The sequence below is a fragment of the Nerophis lumbriciformis genome, linkage group LG16 (genome assembly GCF_033978685.3).
Source record: "Nerophis lumbriciformis linkage group LG16, RoL_Nlum_v2.1, whole genome shotgun sequence".
Classification (NCBI taxonomy): Eukaryota; Metazoa; Chordata; class Actinopteri; order Syngnathiformes; family Syngnathidae; genus Nerophis; species Nerophis lumbriciformis.
Genome location: NC_084563.2, coordinates 38,862,099 through 38,877,493, shown reverse-complemented (window position 1 = coordinate 38,877,493; position 15,395 = coordinate 38,862,099). Strand labels below are relative to the sequence as shown.

General features: G+C 38.7%; 1 protein-coding gene across 1 annotated transcript in view; it reads left to right on the top strand.

The window, feature by feature from the left end:
• Window positions 1–255: 255 nt before the first annotated feature.
• LOC133617260 (phosphatidylinositol 5-phosphate 4-kinase type-2 beta) overlaps window positions 256–15,395 on the top strand; it is a 57,805-nt gene continuing 42,665 nt past the window's right edge. The window contains exon 1 of the mRNA XM_061977140.2: window positions 256–894. Within this exon, the coding sequence (XP_061833124.1) occupies window positions 748–894 (147 nt within the window). The 5' untranslated portion in view covers window positions 256–747. The remainder of the gene's footprint in view (window positions 895–15,395) is intronic.

Genomic DNA, 15,395 nt, shown 5'->3' with positions numbered 1-15,395 from the left:
AGGTCATAAAATCTCAGCAACAAGCTGTAATATCTTACTTAGATCATTTAGGACCAAAACACTTAAAACAAGTAAAAAAACTTAAAATAAAATCTGCTTAGTTAGAAGAATTATCTTATCAGACAGAAAATAAGCAAATATCACCCTTATTTGAGATATTTAATCTTACTTAGATTTCAGTTTTTGCAGTGTGGGCAAGGTGGGACCGCATGTAATTCACCAGGAGGCCTTAGAGGGGCGCTGTTGACTTAAAGCTGGCACGACTCTGGAAGCTTAGTAAAGACGCCATCTTGAGAGACCTCCAACTCTGCTTGGTGATGACTGACAACAATTGTAGGCACATCGGGATGGCATTACCGGGGTCCATGTGAAACTGTGTCACGTTGGCCGTGCTCTATAATCAATAGGAGGGGGGAACGACGAGCCGTTGGACTAATGTTTTCAGAGTCGAACCGCGCGGTAGCCTGATGGCCGGCTAGCTGCTCCGTGCACTCCGCCGCGGCCTGTTGGGGGGGTGAGGAAGGGAGGTGACGGCGCAGAAATGCTCGACTACCGCTGACTCCCAAGCGGACAGTCACCCGAGACGGACACTCGCTTCGAGTCGGACGACGAGCACAATGCACTTATAATACGTCTTTTTTTTTTTTTTTTTTTTTTTTTTGGAAAAAGCTTTTAACTTTTTATTTTTATTTTTAATGGTGGCGTTTGGACTCTGAACGACAGTGAATTCCCCCCGCCGGAGGAGACATGTCATCCAACTGCACCAGCGCAGCGGCGCCTGTCAGTGCTAGCAAAACCAAGACGAAAAAGAAGCATTTTATAGGACAGAAATTCAAGTTGTTCCGCGCAAGTGAACCCATTCTCAGCGTTTTAATGTGGGGTGTGAATCACACGGTAACTACTTTTCTTTTAATGCATCTATGTCGACTCCTGGCTGTTTGTGTTTAGCTCGTCGTTAGCATAACAATATTTGTGTCGTTTGTGCTGACCCTTACTTCCATGTTGTGTGTTTGTGTGTCACTTCTACATCCCAGCACATGATATCAATGTGTCGTCATGCGTGTTTAACGTGTTGTCGGTATTCTGGAGCCATGCGGGGACATGGTGGAAGGGGTGTGACCTGCAGATGGGGAAGCAGGTTACCTATTTTCAGCCCTGCTTTTGCGGATGGTAGCCTGTTTGTTTTTAAAGGGTTCAATGCATCAGTGTTTTTCAAATTTTTTTGAGGCAAGGCACATTTTTTTCATTACTGTGAATTACCGCATTTTTCGGACTATAAGTCGCATTTTTTTTCATAGTTGGGCCAGGTGTGCGACTTATACTCAGGAGCGACTTGTGTGTGAAATTATTAACCCATTACCGTAAAATATCAAATAATATTTAGCACATTCATGTAAGAGACTAGACCAGTGGTTCTTAATCTGGGTTTGATCGAACCCTAGGGGTTCGGTGAGTCGGCCTCAGGGGTTCGGCGGAGGTCAGAACACACCCGACTCATCGTGTGAATAAAAACTTCTCCCTATCGGCGTGTTACGGATACGGGAACAGCAGAAGTCACACTGATTTGCAGGTGTGTTATTTGTTGTGAGTTCATGCACGGTGTTGGTTTTGTTCTTTGAACAAGGTGATCATGCACGGTTCATTTTGTGCACCAGTAAAAAAAACATGGTAACACTTTAGTATGGGGAACATATTCATCATTAATTAGTTGTTTATTAACATGCAAATTAGTAACATATTGGCTCTTAACTAGTCATTATTACGTACTTATTAATGCCTTATTCGGCATGGCCTTATTATAACCCTAACCTTCTAACCCTGGCCCTAACCCTCTAACCATGGCTCTAACCCTAACCCTATCCCTAACCAAATAACTCTAAATTAAGTCTTTGTTACTTAGAATATGTTCCCCATATTAAAGTGTTACCAACAAAATATAACTTTGTCTTGAAATTGAAAAAGAACAAAATTGTATTTTTCACTAAAAAAGGGTTCGGTGAATGCGCATATGAAACTGGTGGGGTTCGGTACCTCCAACAAGGTTAAGAACCACTGGACTAGACGTATAAGATTTCATCGGATTTAGCGATTAGGAGTGACAGATTGTTTGGTAAACGTGTAGCATGTTCTATACGTTATAGTAATTTGAATGACTCTTATCATAATATGTTATGTTAATATACCAGGGCGGTATAGCTCGGTTGGTAGAGTGGCCGTGCCAGCAACTTGAGGGTTCCAGGTTCGATCCCCGGTTCTGCCATCCTCGTCACTGCCGTTGTGTCCTTGGGCAAGACACTTTACCCACCTGCTCCCAGTGCCACCCACACTGGTTTCATTGTAACTTAGATATTGGGTTTCACTATGTAAAGCGCTTTGAGTCACTAGAGAAAAAGCGCTATATGTATATAATTCACTTCACTTACCAGGCACGTTCTTAGTTGGTTATTTATGCGTCATATAACGTACACTTATTCAGCCTGTTGTTCACTATTCTTTATTTATTTTAAATTGCCTTTCAAATGTCTATTCTTGGTGTTGGGTTTCATCAAATAAATTTCCCCCAAAAATGCGACTTATACTCCAGTGCGACTTATGTATATTTTTTTCCTTCTTTATTATGCATTTTTGGCCTGGGCGACTTATACTCCGGAGCGAGTTATACTCCGAAAATGCGGTGTGTGAATTATTATATAGCGCTTTTCTCTAGTGACTCAAAATGCTTTTACATAGTTAAAAGCAGGTTACCCATTTTCAGCCCTGCTTTTGCGGATGGTAGCCTGTTTGTTTTTAAAGGGTAAATATGTTCAATGCATCAGTGTTTTTCTACATTTTTTGAGGCAAGGCACATTTTTTTCATTACTGTGAATTACCGCATTTTTCGGACTATAAGTCGCATTTTTTTTCATAGTTGGGCCAGGTGTGCGACTTATACTCAGGAGCGACTTGTGTGTGAAATTATTAACCCATTACCGTAAAATATCAAATAATATTTAGCACATTCATGTAAGAGACTAGACCAGTGGTTCTTAATCTGGGTTTGATCGAACCCTAGGGGTTCGGTGAGTCGGCCTCAGGGGTTCGGCGGAGGTCAGAACACACCCGACTCATCGTGTGAATAAAAACTTCTCCCTATCGGCGTGTTACGGATACGGGAACAGCAGAAGTCACACTGATTTGCAGGTGTGTTATTTGTTGTGAGTTCATGCACGGTGTTGGTTTTGTTCTTTGAACAAGGTGATCATGCACGGTTCATTTTGTGCACCAGTAAAAAAAACATGGTAACACTTTAGTATGGGGAACATATTCATCATTAATTAGTTGTTTATTAACATGCAAATTAGTAACATATTGGCTCTTAACTAGTCATTATTACGTACTTATTAATGCCTTATTCGGCATGGCCTTATTATAACCCTAACCTTCTAACCCTGGCCCTAACCCTCTAACCATGGCTCTAACCCTAACCCTATCCCTAACCAAATAACTCTAAATTAAGTCTTTGTTACTTAGAATATGTTCCCCATATTAAAGTGTTACCAACAAAATATAACTTTGTCTTGAAATTGAAAAAGAACAAAATTGTATTTTTCACTAAAAAAGGGTTCGGTGAATGCGCATATGAAACTGGTGGGGTTCGGTACCTCCAACAAGGTTAAGAACCACTGGACTAGACGTATAAGATTTCATCGGATTTAGCGATTAGGAGTGACAGATTGTTTGGTAAACGTGTAGCATGTTCTATACGTTATAGTAATTTGAATGACTCTTATCATAATATGTTATGTTAATATACCAGGGCGGTATAGCTCGGTTGGTAGAGTGGCCGTGCCAGCAACTTGAGGGTTCCAGGTTCGATCCCCGGTTCTGCCATCCTCGTCACTGCCGTTGTGTCCTTGGGCAAGACACTTTACCCACCTGCTCCCAGTGCCACCCACACTGGTTTCATTGTAACTTAGATATTGGGTTTCACTATGTAAAGCGCTATATGTATATAATTCACTTCACTTACCAGGCACGTTCTTAGTTGGTTATTTATGCGTCATATAACATACACTTATTCAGCCTGTTGTTCACTATTCTTTATTTATTTTAAATTGCCTTTCAAATGTCTATTCTTGGTGTTGGGTTTTATCAAATAAATTTCCCCCAAAAATGCGACTTATACTCCAGTGCGACTTATGTATATTTTTTTCCTTCTTTATTATGCATTTTTGGCCTGGGCGACTTATACTCCGGAGCGAGTTATACTCCGAAAATGCGGTGTGTGAATTATTATATAGCGCTTTTCTCTAGTGACTCAAAATGCTTTTACATAGTTAAAAGCAGGTTACCCATTTTCAGCCCTGCTTTTGCGGATGGTAGCCTGTTTGTTTTTAAAGGGTAAATATGTTCAATGCATCAGTGTTTTTCTACATTTTTTGAGGCAAGGCACATTTTTTTCATTACTTAGAATTACCGCATTTTTCGGACTATAAGTCGCATTTTTTTTCGTAGCTGGGCCGGGGGTGCGACTTATACTCAGGAGCGACTTATGTGTGAAATTATTAACACATTACCGTAAAATATCAAATAATATTTAGCACATTCACGTAAGAGACTAGACCAGTGGTTCTTAACCTGGGTTCGATCGAACCCTAGGGGTTCGGTGAGTCGGCCTCAGGGGTTCGGCAGAGGTCAAAACACACCCGACTTATCGTGTGAATAAAAACTTCTCCCTATCGGCGTATTACGGATACGGAAACAGCAGAAGTCACACTGATTTGCAGGTGTGTTATTTGTTGTGAGTTTATGCGCGGTGTTGGTTTTGTTCTTTGAACAAGGTGATCATGCACGGTTCATTTTGTGCACCAGTAAAAAAACATGGTAACACTTTAGTATGGGGAACATATTCACCATTAATTAGTTGTTTATTAACATGCAAATTAGTAACATATTGGCTCTTAACTAGTCATTATTACGTACTTATTAATGCCTTATTCGGCATGGCCTTATTATAACCCTAACCTTCTAACCCTGGCCCTAATCCTCTAGCCTAACCCTAACCCTAACCAAATAACTCTAAATTAAGTTTTTGTTACTTAGAATATGTTCCCCATATTAAAGTGTTACCAACAAAATATAACTTTGTCTTGAATTTGAAAAAAAAAAAACATTTTATTTTTCACTAAAGAAGGGTTCGGTGAATGCACATATGAAACTGGTGGGGTTCGGTACCTCCAACAAGGTTAAGAACCACTGGAGTAGACGTATAAGATTTCATGGGATTTAGCGATTAGGAGTGACAGATTGTTTGGTAAACGTATAGCATGTTCTATACGTTATAGTTATTTGAATGACTCTTATCATAATATGTTACGTTAACATACCAGGGCGGTATAGCTCGGTTGGTAGAGTGGCCGTGCCAGCAACTTGAGGGTTCCAGGTTCGATCCCCGCTTCCGCCATCCTCGTCACTGCCGTTGTGTCCTTGGGCAAGACACTTTACTCACCTGCTCTCAGTGCCACCCACACTGGTTTAAATGTAATTTAGATATTGGGTTTCACCAGAGGTGGGTAGAGTAGCCAGAAATTGTACTCAAGTAAGAGTACTGTTACTTTAGAGATTTATTACTCAAGTAAAAGTAAGGAGTAGTCACCCAAATATTTACTTGAGTAAAAGTAAAAAGTATGTTGTGAAAAAACTACTCAAGTACTGAGTAACATACACACTCATATATATATATATATATATATATACACATTGATATATACAGTATATCATTTATATGTATTTATTTTGCTGTTTTTGTTTACATGTTAAAGGTGTTTTAATGAATATACATGCATGTTTAACATATAGATTCCTTTCTTTAATGAAGACTAGAATATAAGTTGGTGTATTACCTGATTCTGATGACTTGCATTGATTGTAATCAGACAGTAGTGATGATAATGTCCACGTTTTCAAATGGAGGAGAAGAAAAGTTCCTCCTTTCTGTCTAATACCACATGAAAGTGGTGGGTTTTTGGCATCCTATTTGTCCAGCTTCCATATTCGTTTTTATACACTTTACAAGAAATATATTGGCGTCAAACTCTGTAGCTTGCTAGCTTGTTTGCGCTGGCTTTCGGAGACTCTTGTTTTGAAAGCGCAGGCGCGATGGAGCGGCACTTTTATTGTGAAGACAGGAACGTCCTCATGTGCGGTCAGTCTTGAGGCTTTTGACGGGATGTACGGTTGAAATAAAAAAAAGTATATTTTTTCCTTCACACTTTTGATTGATTGATTGGAACTTTTATTATTAGATTGCACAGTACAGTACACATTCCGTACAATTGACCACTAAATGGTAACACCCCAATAAGTTTTTCAACTTGTTTAAGTCAGGTCATGTGACCATTTGTCTCTGTTTGATTGGTCCAACATCACCAGTGACTGCATCTGATTGGTGGAACGAAGTGAAACGTCACCAGTAAGGCAGGCACTTTGAAGGTCTGTCTGACAGACCAAAACAAACAAAGCGTGCATTAACAGATCGATAAAAATTAGTAGCGAGCTGAATGTAGATAAAAGTAGCGGAGTAAAAGTAGCGGAGTAAAAGTAGCGTTCCTTCTCTATAAATATACTTAAGTAAAAGTAAAAGTATGTTGCATTAAAACTACTCTTAGAAGTACAATTTATCCCAAAAGTTACTCAAGTAGATGTAACGGAGTAAATGTAGCGCGTTACTACCCACCTCTGGGTTTCACTATGTAAAGCGCTTTGAGTCATTAGAGAAAAAGCGCTATATGAATATAATTCACTTCACTTACCAGGCACGTTCTCAGTTGGTTATTTATGCGTCATATAACGTACACTTATTCAGCCTGTTGTTCACTATTCTTTATTCATTTCAAATTGCCTTTCAAATGTCTATTCTTGGTGTTGGGTTTTATCAAATAAATTTCCCCAAAAAATGCGATTTATACTCCAGTGCGACTTATGTATATTTTTTTCCTTCTTTATTATGCATTTTTGGCCGGTGCGACTTATACTCCGGAGCGACATATACTCCAAAAAATGCGGTGTGTGAATTATTATATAGCGCTTTTCTCTAGTGACTCAAAACGCTTTTACATTACATTTTCAGCCCTGCTTTTGCGGATGGTAGCCTGTTTGTTTTTAAAGGGTAAATATGTTCAATGCATCAGTGTTTTTCTAAATGTTTTGAGGCAAGGCACATTTTTTTCATTACTGTGAATTACCGTATTTTTCGGACTATAAGTCGCAGTTTTTTTCATAGTTTGGCCGGGGGTGCGACTTATACTCAGGAGCGACTTATGTGCTAAATTATTAACACATTACCGTAAAATATCAAATAATATTATTTAGCTCATTCACGTAAGAGACTAGACGTATAAGATTTCATCAGATTTAGCAATTAGGAGTGACTGATTGTTTGGTAAACGTATAGCATGTTCTACAAACCCCGTTTCCATATGATTTGGGAAATTGTGTTAGATGTAAATATAAATGGAATACAATGATTTGCAAATCCTTTTCAACCCATATTCAATTGAATGCACTACAAAGACAAGATATTTGATGTTCAAACTCATAAACTTTATTTATTTTTTGCAAATAATAATTAACTTAGAATTTCATGGCTGCAACACGTGCCAAAGTAGTTGGGAAAGGGCATGTTTACCGCTGTGTTACATGGCCTTTCCTTTTAACAACACTCAGTAAACTTTTGTGAACTGAGGAAACTAATTGTTGAAGCTTTGAAAGTGGAATTCTTTCCCATTCTTGTAAGTTACCCATGCCTTGGGCACTAATGCACCCCCATACCATCACAGATGCTGGCTTTTGAACTTTGCGTCGATAACAGTCCGGATGGTTCGCTTCCCCTTTGGTCCGGATGACACGATGTCTAATATTTCCAAAAACAATTTGAAATGTGGACTTGTCAGACCACAGAACACTTTTCCACTTTGCATGAGTCCATCTTAGATGATCTCGGGCCCAGAGAAGCCAGCGGCGTTTCTGGATGTTGTTGATAAATGGCTTTCGCTTTGCATAGTAGAGCTTTAACTTGCACTTACAGATGTAGGTGACAGTGGTTTTCTGAAGTGTTCCTGACCCCATGTGGTGATATCCTTTAGAGATTGATGTCGGTTTTTGATACAGTGCCGTCTGAGGGATCGAAGGTCACGATCATTCAATGTTGGTTTCCGGCCATGCCGCTTACGTGGAGTGATTTATCCAGATTCTCTGAACCTTTTGATGATATTATAGACCGTAGATGTTGAAATCCCTAAATGTCTTGCAATTGCACTTTGAGAAACGTTGTTCTTAAACTGTTTGACTATTTGCTCACGCAGTTGTGGACAAAGTGGTGTACCTCGCCCTATCCTTTCTTGTGAAAGACTGAGCATTTTTGGGAAGCTGTTTTTATACCCAATCATGGCACCCACCTGTTCCCAATTAGCCTGCACACCTGTGGGATGTTCCAAATAAGTGTTTGATGAGCATTCCTCAACTTTATCAATATTTATTGCCACCTTTCCCAACTTCTTTGTCACGTGTTGCTGGCATCAAATTCTAAAGTTAATGATCATTTGCAAAAAAAAAAATGTTTATCAGTTTGAACATCAAATATGTTGTCTTTGTAGCATATTCAACTGAATATGGATTGAAAATGATTTGCAAATCATTGTATTCCGTTTATATTTACATCTAACACAATTTCCCAACTCATATGGAAATGGGGTTTGTAGGATGGCGGAAGCTGGTATCGAACCTGGAACCCTCAAGTTGCTGGCACGGCCGCTCTACCAACCGAGCTATACCGTCCCGTTAAAAAATACGGAGGCACACCACTAGCAGAAAACGTTAACTCCACCAGTTCGTCAAGCCTTATTTTTAGTTGGTTTGTGTTTTCCTGTGTGTAGTGCTTTAGTTCTTGTCTTGCGCTGTTATTTTGGTGGCCCTTCCTGTTTTGTTGGTGGTTTCCTGTGTGTAGTGCTTTAGTTCTTGTCTTGCAACGTTATTTTGGTGGTCCTTCCTGTTTTGTTGGTGTTTTCCTGTAGCAGTTTCATGTCTTCCTTTTATCACTATTCCCCGCACCTGCTTTGTGTTAGCAAGCAAGACTAGTTAAAGTACCAATGATTGTCACACACACAATAGGTATGGAAAAATTATTCTCTGCATTTGACCCATCACAAGTTGTTGCTATCCTTCATTGTCGGGACATTGTTGATTGTCATGTCATGTACGGACGTACTTTGTGGAGGCCGTGTCTGCTCCCCACACTGCAAGTTTTTGCTGCCGTCCAGCATTCTGTTTCTGTTTACTGTGGAGCCATTTCAGTTTTACTTTCGTTTTGCATAGCCATCCCTACGCTTCATTGCCTTTTCCTTTTGTTAATTTTTGGTTTAAGCATTACCTACCTTTTTACCTGCACACTGTCTCCCGCTGTGGTCTGCATATTGGGATACACAACAAACCATCCTCGTCTCACCCGACACATTCCGACTTTTACAAAGCAATTAACCACCTGCTGCCACCTACTGACATGGAGTATTACGTGGTTACCCTGCCGAGTTCTACACAGCACAGACACTAAGCAACGGCACATTATTTGCAGATTCTAATTATTGATTTGCAAAAAATATTTTTTGGACCAATTAGGTGAAGTGGCATAATTTCCCAGAGCACACCAGTGGTTGAGAAGAGTGAGTTCAGTTCACCCTTTAAAACTGTAGTCCATCTGCTGGTACGATTGTTTTGGTCAAGTGTGAATGCAGTCCACCCAAACCAGGACTATGTTTGTAAGAGATTCCAGCTAGTGTGGTTGTAAAATGTTAGTACATGTAAACCTCACTTCCCGATGCCTTAAGACAGGGGTGTCAAACGTAAGGCCCAAGGTCCCGCGAACAGGTTTTATTCGGCCCGCGGGATGAGTTTGCGAAGTATAAAAATGAGCCGAAATTTTTGGAAAAATAAACTGCTGTTCTAAATGTGTCTACTAGATGATAATACGCAATAGCAATTATTTGTATCTTTGTAACATATGTAAAAATGTACATTTGTAAAAATATAAAAATAAACCACATGTTAGTGCACTAGTCGAGGAAAATGAGCAAACTACATAAATAACATCCTGTAATTTGATTAGTTTATATCTTGATAGATTAAAAATAAACAATGAGTTGACTGATGAACATTATCACATCATTTATTCAGAAAATATAAATAACGACAAATTAAGATAGAATACTATTAACTGCCACATGTAAGTGAAAAAACCCCCAATAACATTATGATTTGTACATTTTCAGAATGTGCTTGTTCTATTTTTAAACAAAGAAAACAATCTGAAGTAGGGCTGGGCGATATGGCCTTTTATTAATATCTCGATATCTTTAGGCCATGTCACGATACATGATATATATCTCGATATTTTTGCCTTAGCCTTGAATGAACACTTGATGCATATAATCACACCAGTATGACTATTCTATGTGTCTACATTAAAACATTCTTGTTCATACTGCATTAATATATGCTCATTTTAAACTTTTATGGAGAGAGGAAAACCACAACTAAGTCAATTTACCAAAACTGTATTTATTAAACAGTTATTAAGCAGTGGCACAAACATTCATGTCATTTCCAAAACAGAAAGTGCAAGATTGTCAGAGACATTTTAAAACAAGCTATTAGTGCACTTTTGTGAATGATGTCACTAAGATCACATATCAAAACAACACTAAATTAAAGTGCACTTTTTGTACAGAACGCCACTACAATAGTTTAAAACATATAAAGTGCACTTTTGTGCATGATGTCACACAAGATATTTCAATATCTGTCAAATAACAATGAGCTGCATAATAGGAAATCAAATAGTGTATGTCCTTCGCTATGTGGTAGGTTCCTGCGGACCTTATCTCCTTCTGTTGTTGATTTTTTTTGTCATACAGTGTTGATCTGGAAATAGTTGTTTGGGCATTTTGTTGGTGTGGCACCGGCGGAGATGTTGACATGCAGAGTTTTAAGCACTCTTCATTCTCTAGCGGGTGACTTTTCAAATGATGCTACATTAGCAGTGGTTCTACTTTTTGTAGCAACGCTTTTGCCGCATAAATGTTCGACATATTCCCGCTTGAAGCCAAACCACCGCCAGACGATGGATCCCGTGCTGTTTTTCTTGGGAATTAATTCTTCCTGCATTTGTTACCAGATTCGCACCTTCTCTCTCTCGTATTACCACTCGCACCGCACCGTTATCATCACAGCTAACGTTACCATGTCGCTACCACTCTGCTCCGCAGGAGCGTGTGATGTTGCACACGTGGCGTATGTAAGAAGGTGCGCTTGTTTTATCTAACTGTGAGAAGGAAAGACAAGAAAGAGTGGGAAACGCATGCAGTGTAATGCTTGCAGCTAAAAGCAACTGCGTGAGAACATATACTGGAATATCACGATATAGTCATTTTCTATATCGCCCAGAGACAAACCCGCGATATATCGCCCAGCCCTAATCTGAAGTTGTCTTTATTTTTAAGTTATCGTGCCGTGATTTTACCAGTCCGGCCCACTTGGGAGTAGATTTTTCCCCATTTGTCCCCGATCTAAAATGAGTTTGACATCCCTGCCTTAAGAGCTGTGCTGGACAATAAGTTGACACCCTGTGGCTTGTAACCACTGGCGAGCACTGATCGAATTACTCCGTCAGTGGGGATTTGTGCAGCCGTGTTGGAATCCCGGGCTGAGTACAGGGATGGACACTTGTATTTTTATCAGCAGACCATACGCATTAAGTAGTGCCTTGTTCAGACCTTGTATGTGACGTGTACCGTATTTTTCGGACTATAAGTCGCAGTTTTTTTTCATAGTTTGGCCGGGCTCCAGCGCGACTTATATGTTTTTTTCCTTCTTTATTATGCATTTTCGGCAGGTGCGACTTATACTCCGAAAAATACGGTACATATAAGTCCTATGATTGTATTTAACACCGAAGTTCTCTTGCTTTGCATGCATGGTTTTTGTTTGACAATACATATGTATGTCACGTACACCATCCATTCTTGGAGTAACTTTATGTATGCAGTTTGTAATATTCCTAGGTGCCTTGAGAGTTGTGCTGTACAATGAATGAGTTGACACTTCTTGGCTTTCATCTTACTGGTTAGCGTTGCTCGACTTAACTCTCAATCGGTAGGAATACTGGTTCACGCCTGGCGTGTGTTTATCTAGACCAGGGGTCGGCAACCCAGAATGTTGAAAGAGCCTTATTGGACCAAAAATACAAAAACAAATCTGTCTGGAGCCGCAAAAAATTAAAAGCCATATTACATACAGATAGTGTGTCATGAGATATAATTTCAATTAATATGACTTAAAGGAAACTAAATGACCTCAAATATAGCTACAAATGAGGCATAATTATGCAATATGTACATATAGCTAGCCTAAATAGCATGTTAGCATCGATTAGCTCGCAGTCATGCAGTGACCAAATATGTCTGATTAGCACTCCACACAAGTCAATAACATCAACAAAACTCACCTTTGTGGATTCATGCACAACGTTAAAAGTTTGGTGGACAACATGAGACAGAAAAAGAAGTGGCATAAAACACGTCCTAGAAAGTCGCAGAAAGATATTCATGTAAACAAACTAAGGTGAGTTCAAGGACTGCCAAAATTAGTAGGACAAAACGGCGCTCGCCAAATACTCGAATCAGTGAAGCATGTTTAATATAAACAGTGTGCTTTATAACAATTAGGGAGGTTTGTGTCATGTTTGTCCTCCTACAGAAACCATATTAAAACAAAAAATATATATGTTTTCCTCTCAACTTTTTCCATTTTTCATACATTTTTGAAAAAGCTCCAGAGAGCCACTAGGGCGGCGCTAAAAAGCCGCATGCGGCTCTAGAGCCGCGGGTTGCCGACCCCTGATCTAGACTAACTCATCAAGTCCTGGTTCTTCTTATTACTAACATTATATTCACCCATTCTTATTATGTCTCTGGACAAAGTCCCAATGTTAACTCTCAGTGGGCAAAGGCTGACTTTTTTTTCCCCCTATCAGTAAGTCTTGGCTGTATTTTTGGCCATATTTTTTGTTGTTACTCCGTTATACATGCTTTTTCCTAAGAGGGTTATTTTCATGTGAAATTTAAAAATGTCAACGTCCAATTCTTTCACAGGTTTATGATATTATATAGTTATGAAATGTATATAGTTATTTGCATTTTTTTATTTTTTAAACAGCATAAAACTCTGGATTCTTCATTTTTTTTACTTACTTTGCTCAAATATCTCAATCAACTTAAGCTCTAAACAAAATACCAATCATCTGTTTTTTCTTAACCTTTTAAGGACCTTTTGTCACACAGTTGTCAATTAGTACGCATAGTATGAGTTATTTTACAAATTTAAACCTGTGACTGAAGTGGTTTAACTTCATTTTATTTTGCTTAATTTCCGTGGAGTCTTGGCGTGCTTTTAAGAGCGCATTGCTGCTTTTAGATGGCGACAGGTGTGGACAATATTGGAGACCGACTCATTTGTAAAGTATACAGTGAAGGAGAAAACTATTTGATATCACTTTCATTTTCTCAATTAGCTGCTGTGAGTGAGAGTTAATGACATGAGGAAAGATGCAGCAGGCGATGTGTCATAAACGTTGTCACCTTGTTTATAAATCCTTCAGTTTGTTTACTGGGATGCTCACTCGTCCTTTAACTGCAAACATTGTCAGTGTTCAAATAACATAAATACTAGCTTTAATGTTTTGTCATCTCATTGAATTTCATGCGGGCTGTAAAGATTGTGTATTCCATGTGAGAGGTATCACTCTTGTTTATTTTTGTTGGCCAAACTGTTACACTGAACCACTTAGTGTTGTTAGAGAACAAAGTCTGTTTATTAGACTTTATTTTCATTAGACAAACTGCTTTGTGTTTTATTTTGATATCAAAAAGTAAACATGTTTTTTTTACATCACTTGTGAGGTTTTTCATTTCACAAAGTTAGTACTACAAAAACCATAGCGTTTCGTTGCTTTATTGTGTATCGGTAATTTCTATACAACATATTTCTTCTGAAACTCCTAATGGATCTGTCTCGATACAGCATGTACATGTACATATGAATGTACATATCGTATTTTTCGGAGTATAAGTTGCTCCGGAGTATAAGTCGCACTGGCCAACAACGCATAATAAAGAAGGAAAAAAACATGTATAAGTCGCACTGGAGTATAAGTCGCATTTTTTGGTGGAAATTTATTTGATGAAACCCAACACCAAGAATAGACATTTGAAAGGCAATTTAAAATGACGGCGTGGCAAAGTTGGTAGAGTGGCTGGCCAGCAATCGGAGGGTTGCTGGTTACTGGGGTTCAATCCCCACTATCTACCATCCTAGTCACGTCCGTTGTGTCCTTGGGCAAGACACTTCACCCTTGCCCCTGATGGGTGCTGGTTAGCGCCTTGCATGGCAGCTCCCGCCATCAGTGTGTGAATGTGTGTGTGAATGGGTGAATGTGGAAATACTGTCAAAGCGCTTTGAGTACCTTGAAGGTAGAAAAGCGCTATACAAGTACAACCCATTTATCATTTATTTATCATTTAAAATAAATAAAGAATATTGAACAACAGGCTGAATAAGTGTATGTTATATGACTCATAAATAACCAACTGAGAACGTGCCTGGTATGTTAACGTAACATATTATGGTAAGAGTCATTCAATTAACTATAACATATAGAACATGCTATACGTTTAGCAAACAATCTGTCACTCCTAATTGCTAAATCCGATGAAATCTTATACGTCTAGTCTCTTACGTGAATGAGCTAAATAATATTATTTGATATTTTACAGTAATGTGTTAATAAATTCACACACAAGTCGCTCCTGAGTATAAGTCACACCCCCGGCCCAACTATGAAAAAAACTGCGACTTGTAGTCTGAAAAATACGGTAACTTAAAAAAATTATCTCTATCAAAATGTAAAAATATAGATAAAGGAATCATGTAATTAGAAAAATATGACACTTTGATTGTATTAATGAACAAAACAAATATTTGTCTTTAAATATATGGATGACATTTATTTATAGCCTTTTTATTAGACATTACAAATTACATGGTGGCATCACGTTCACACCCCACCCCAACTCTGTGTTACTTAATGTAATCAATAGTCGTGATTTCAATATTGATAAAGAATAATCGTAATTATTATTTTTGCCATTGTGCAGTCCTATCTATTAAGACCAGATCTCATACATGAACACTATTTTTATCTATATGGACAAAAAGTTAAAGTACCAATGATTGTCACACGAGGTGTGGCCAAATTATTATCTGCATTTTATAGTGCAGTTACGTCTTATGGCCAACAGGTGCCTGCT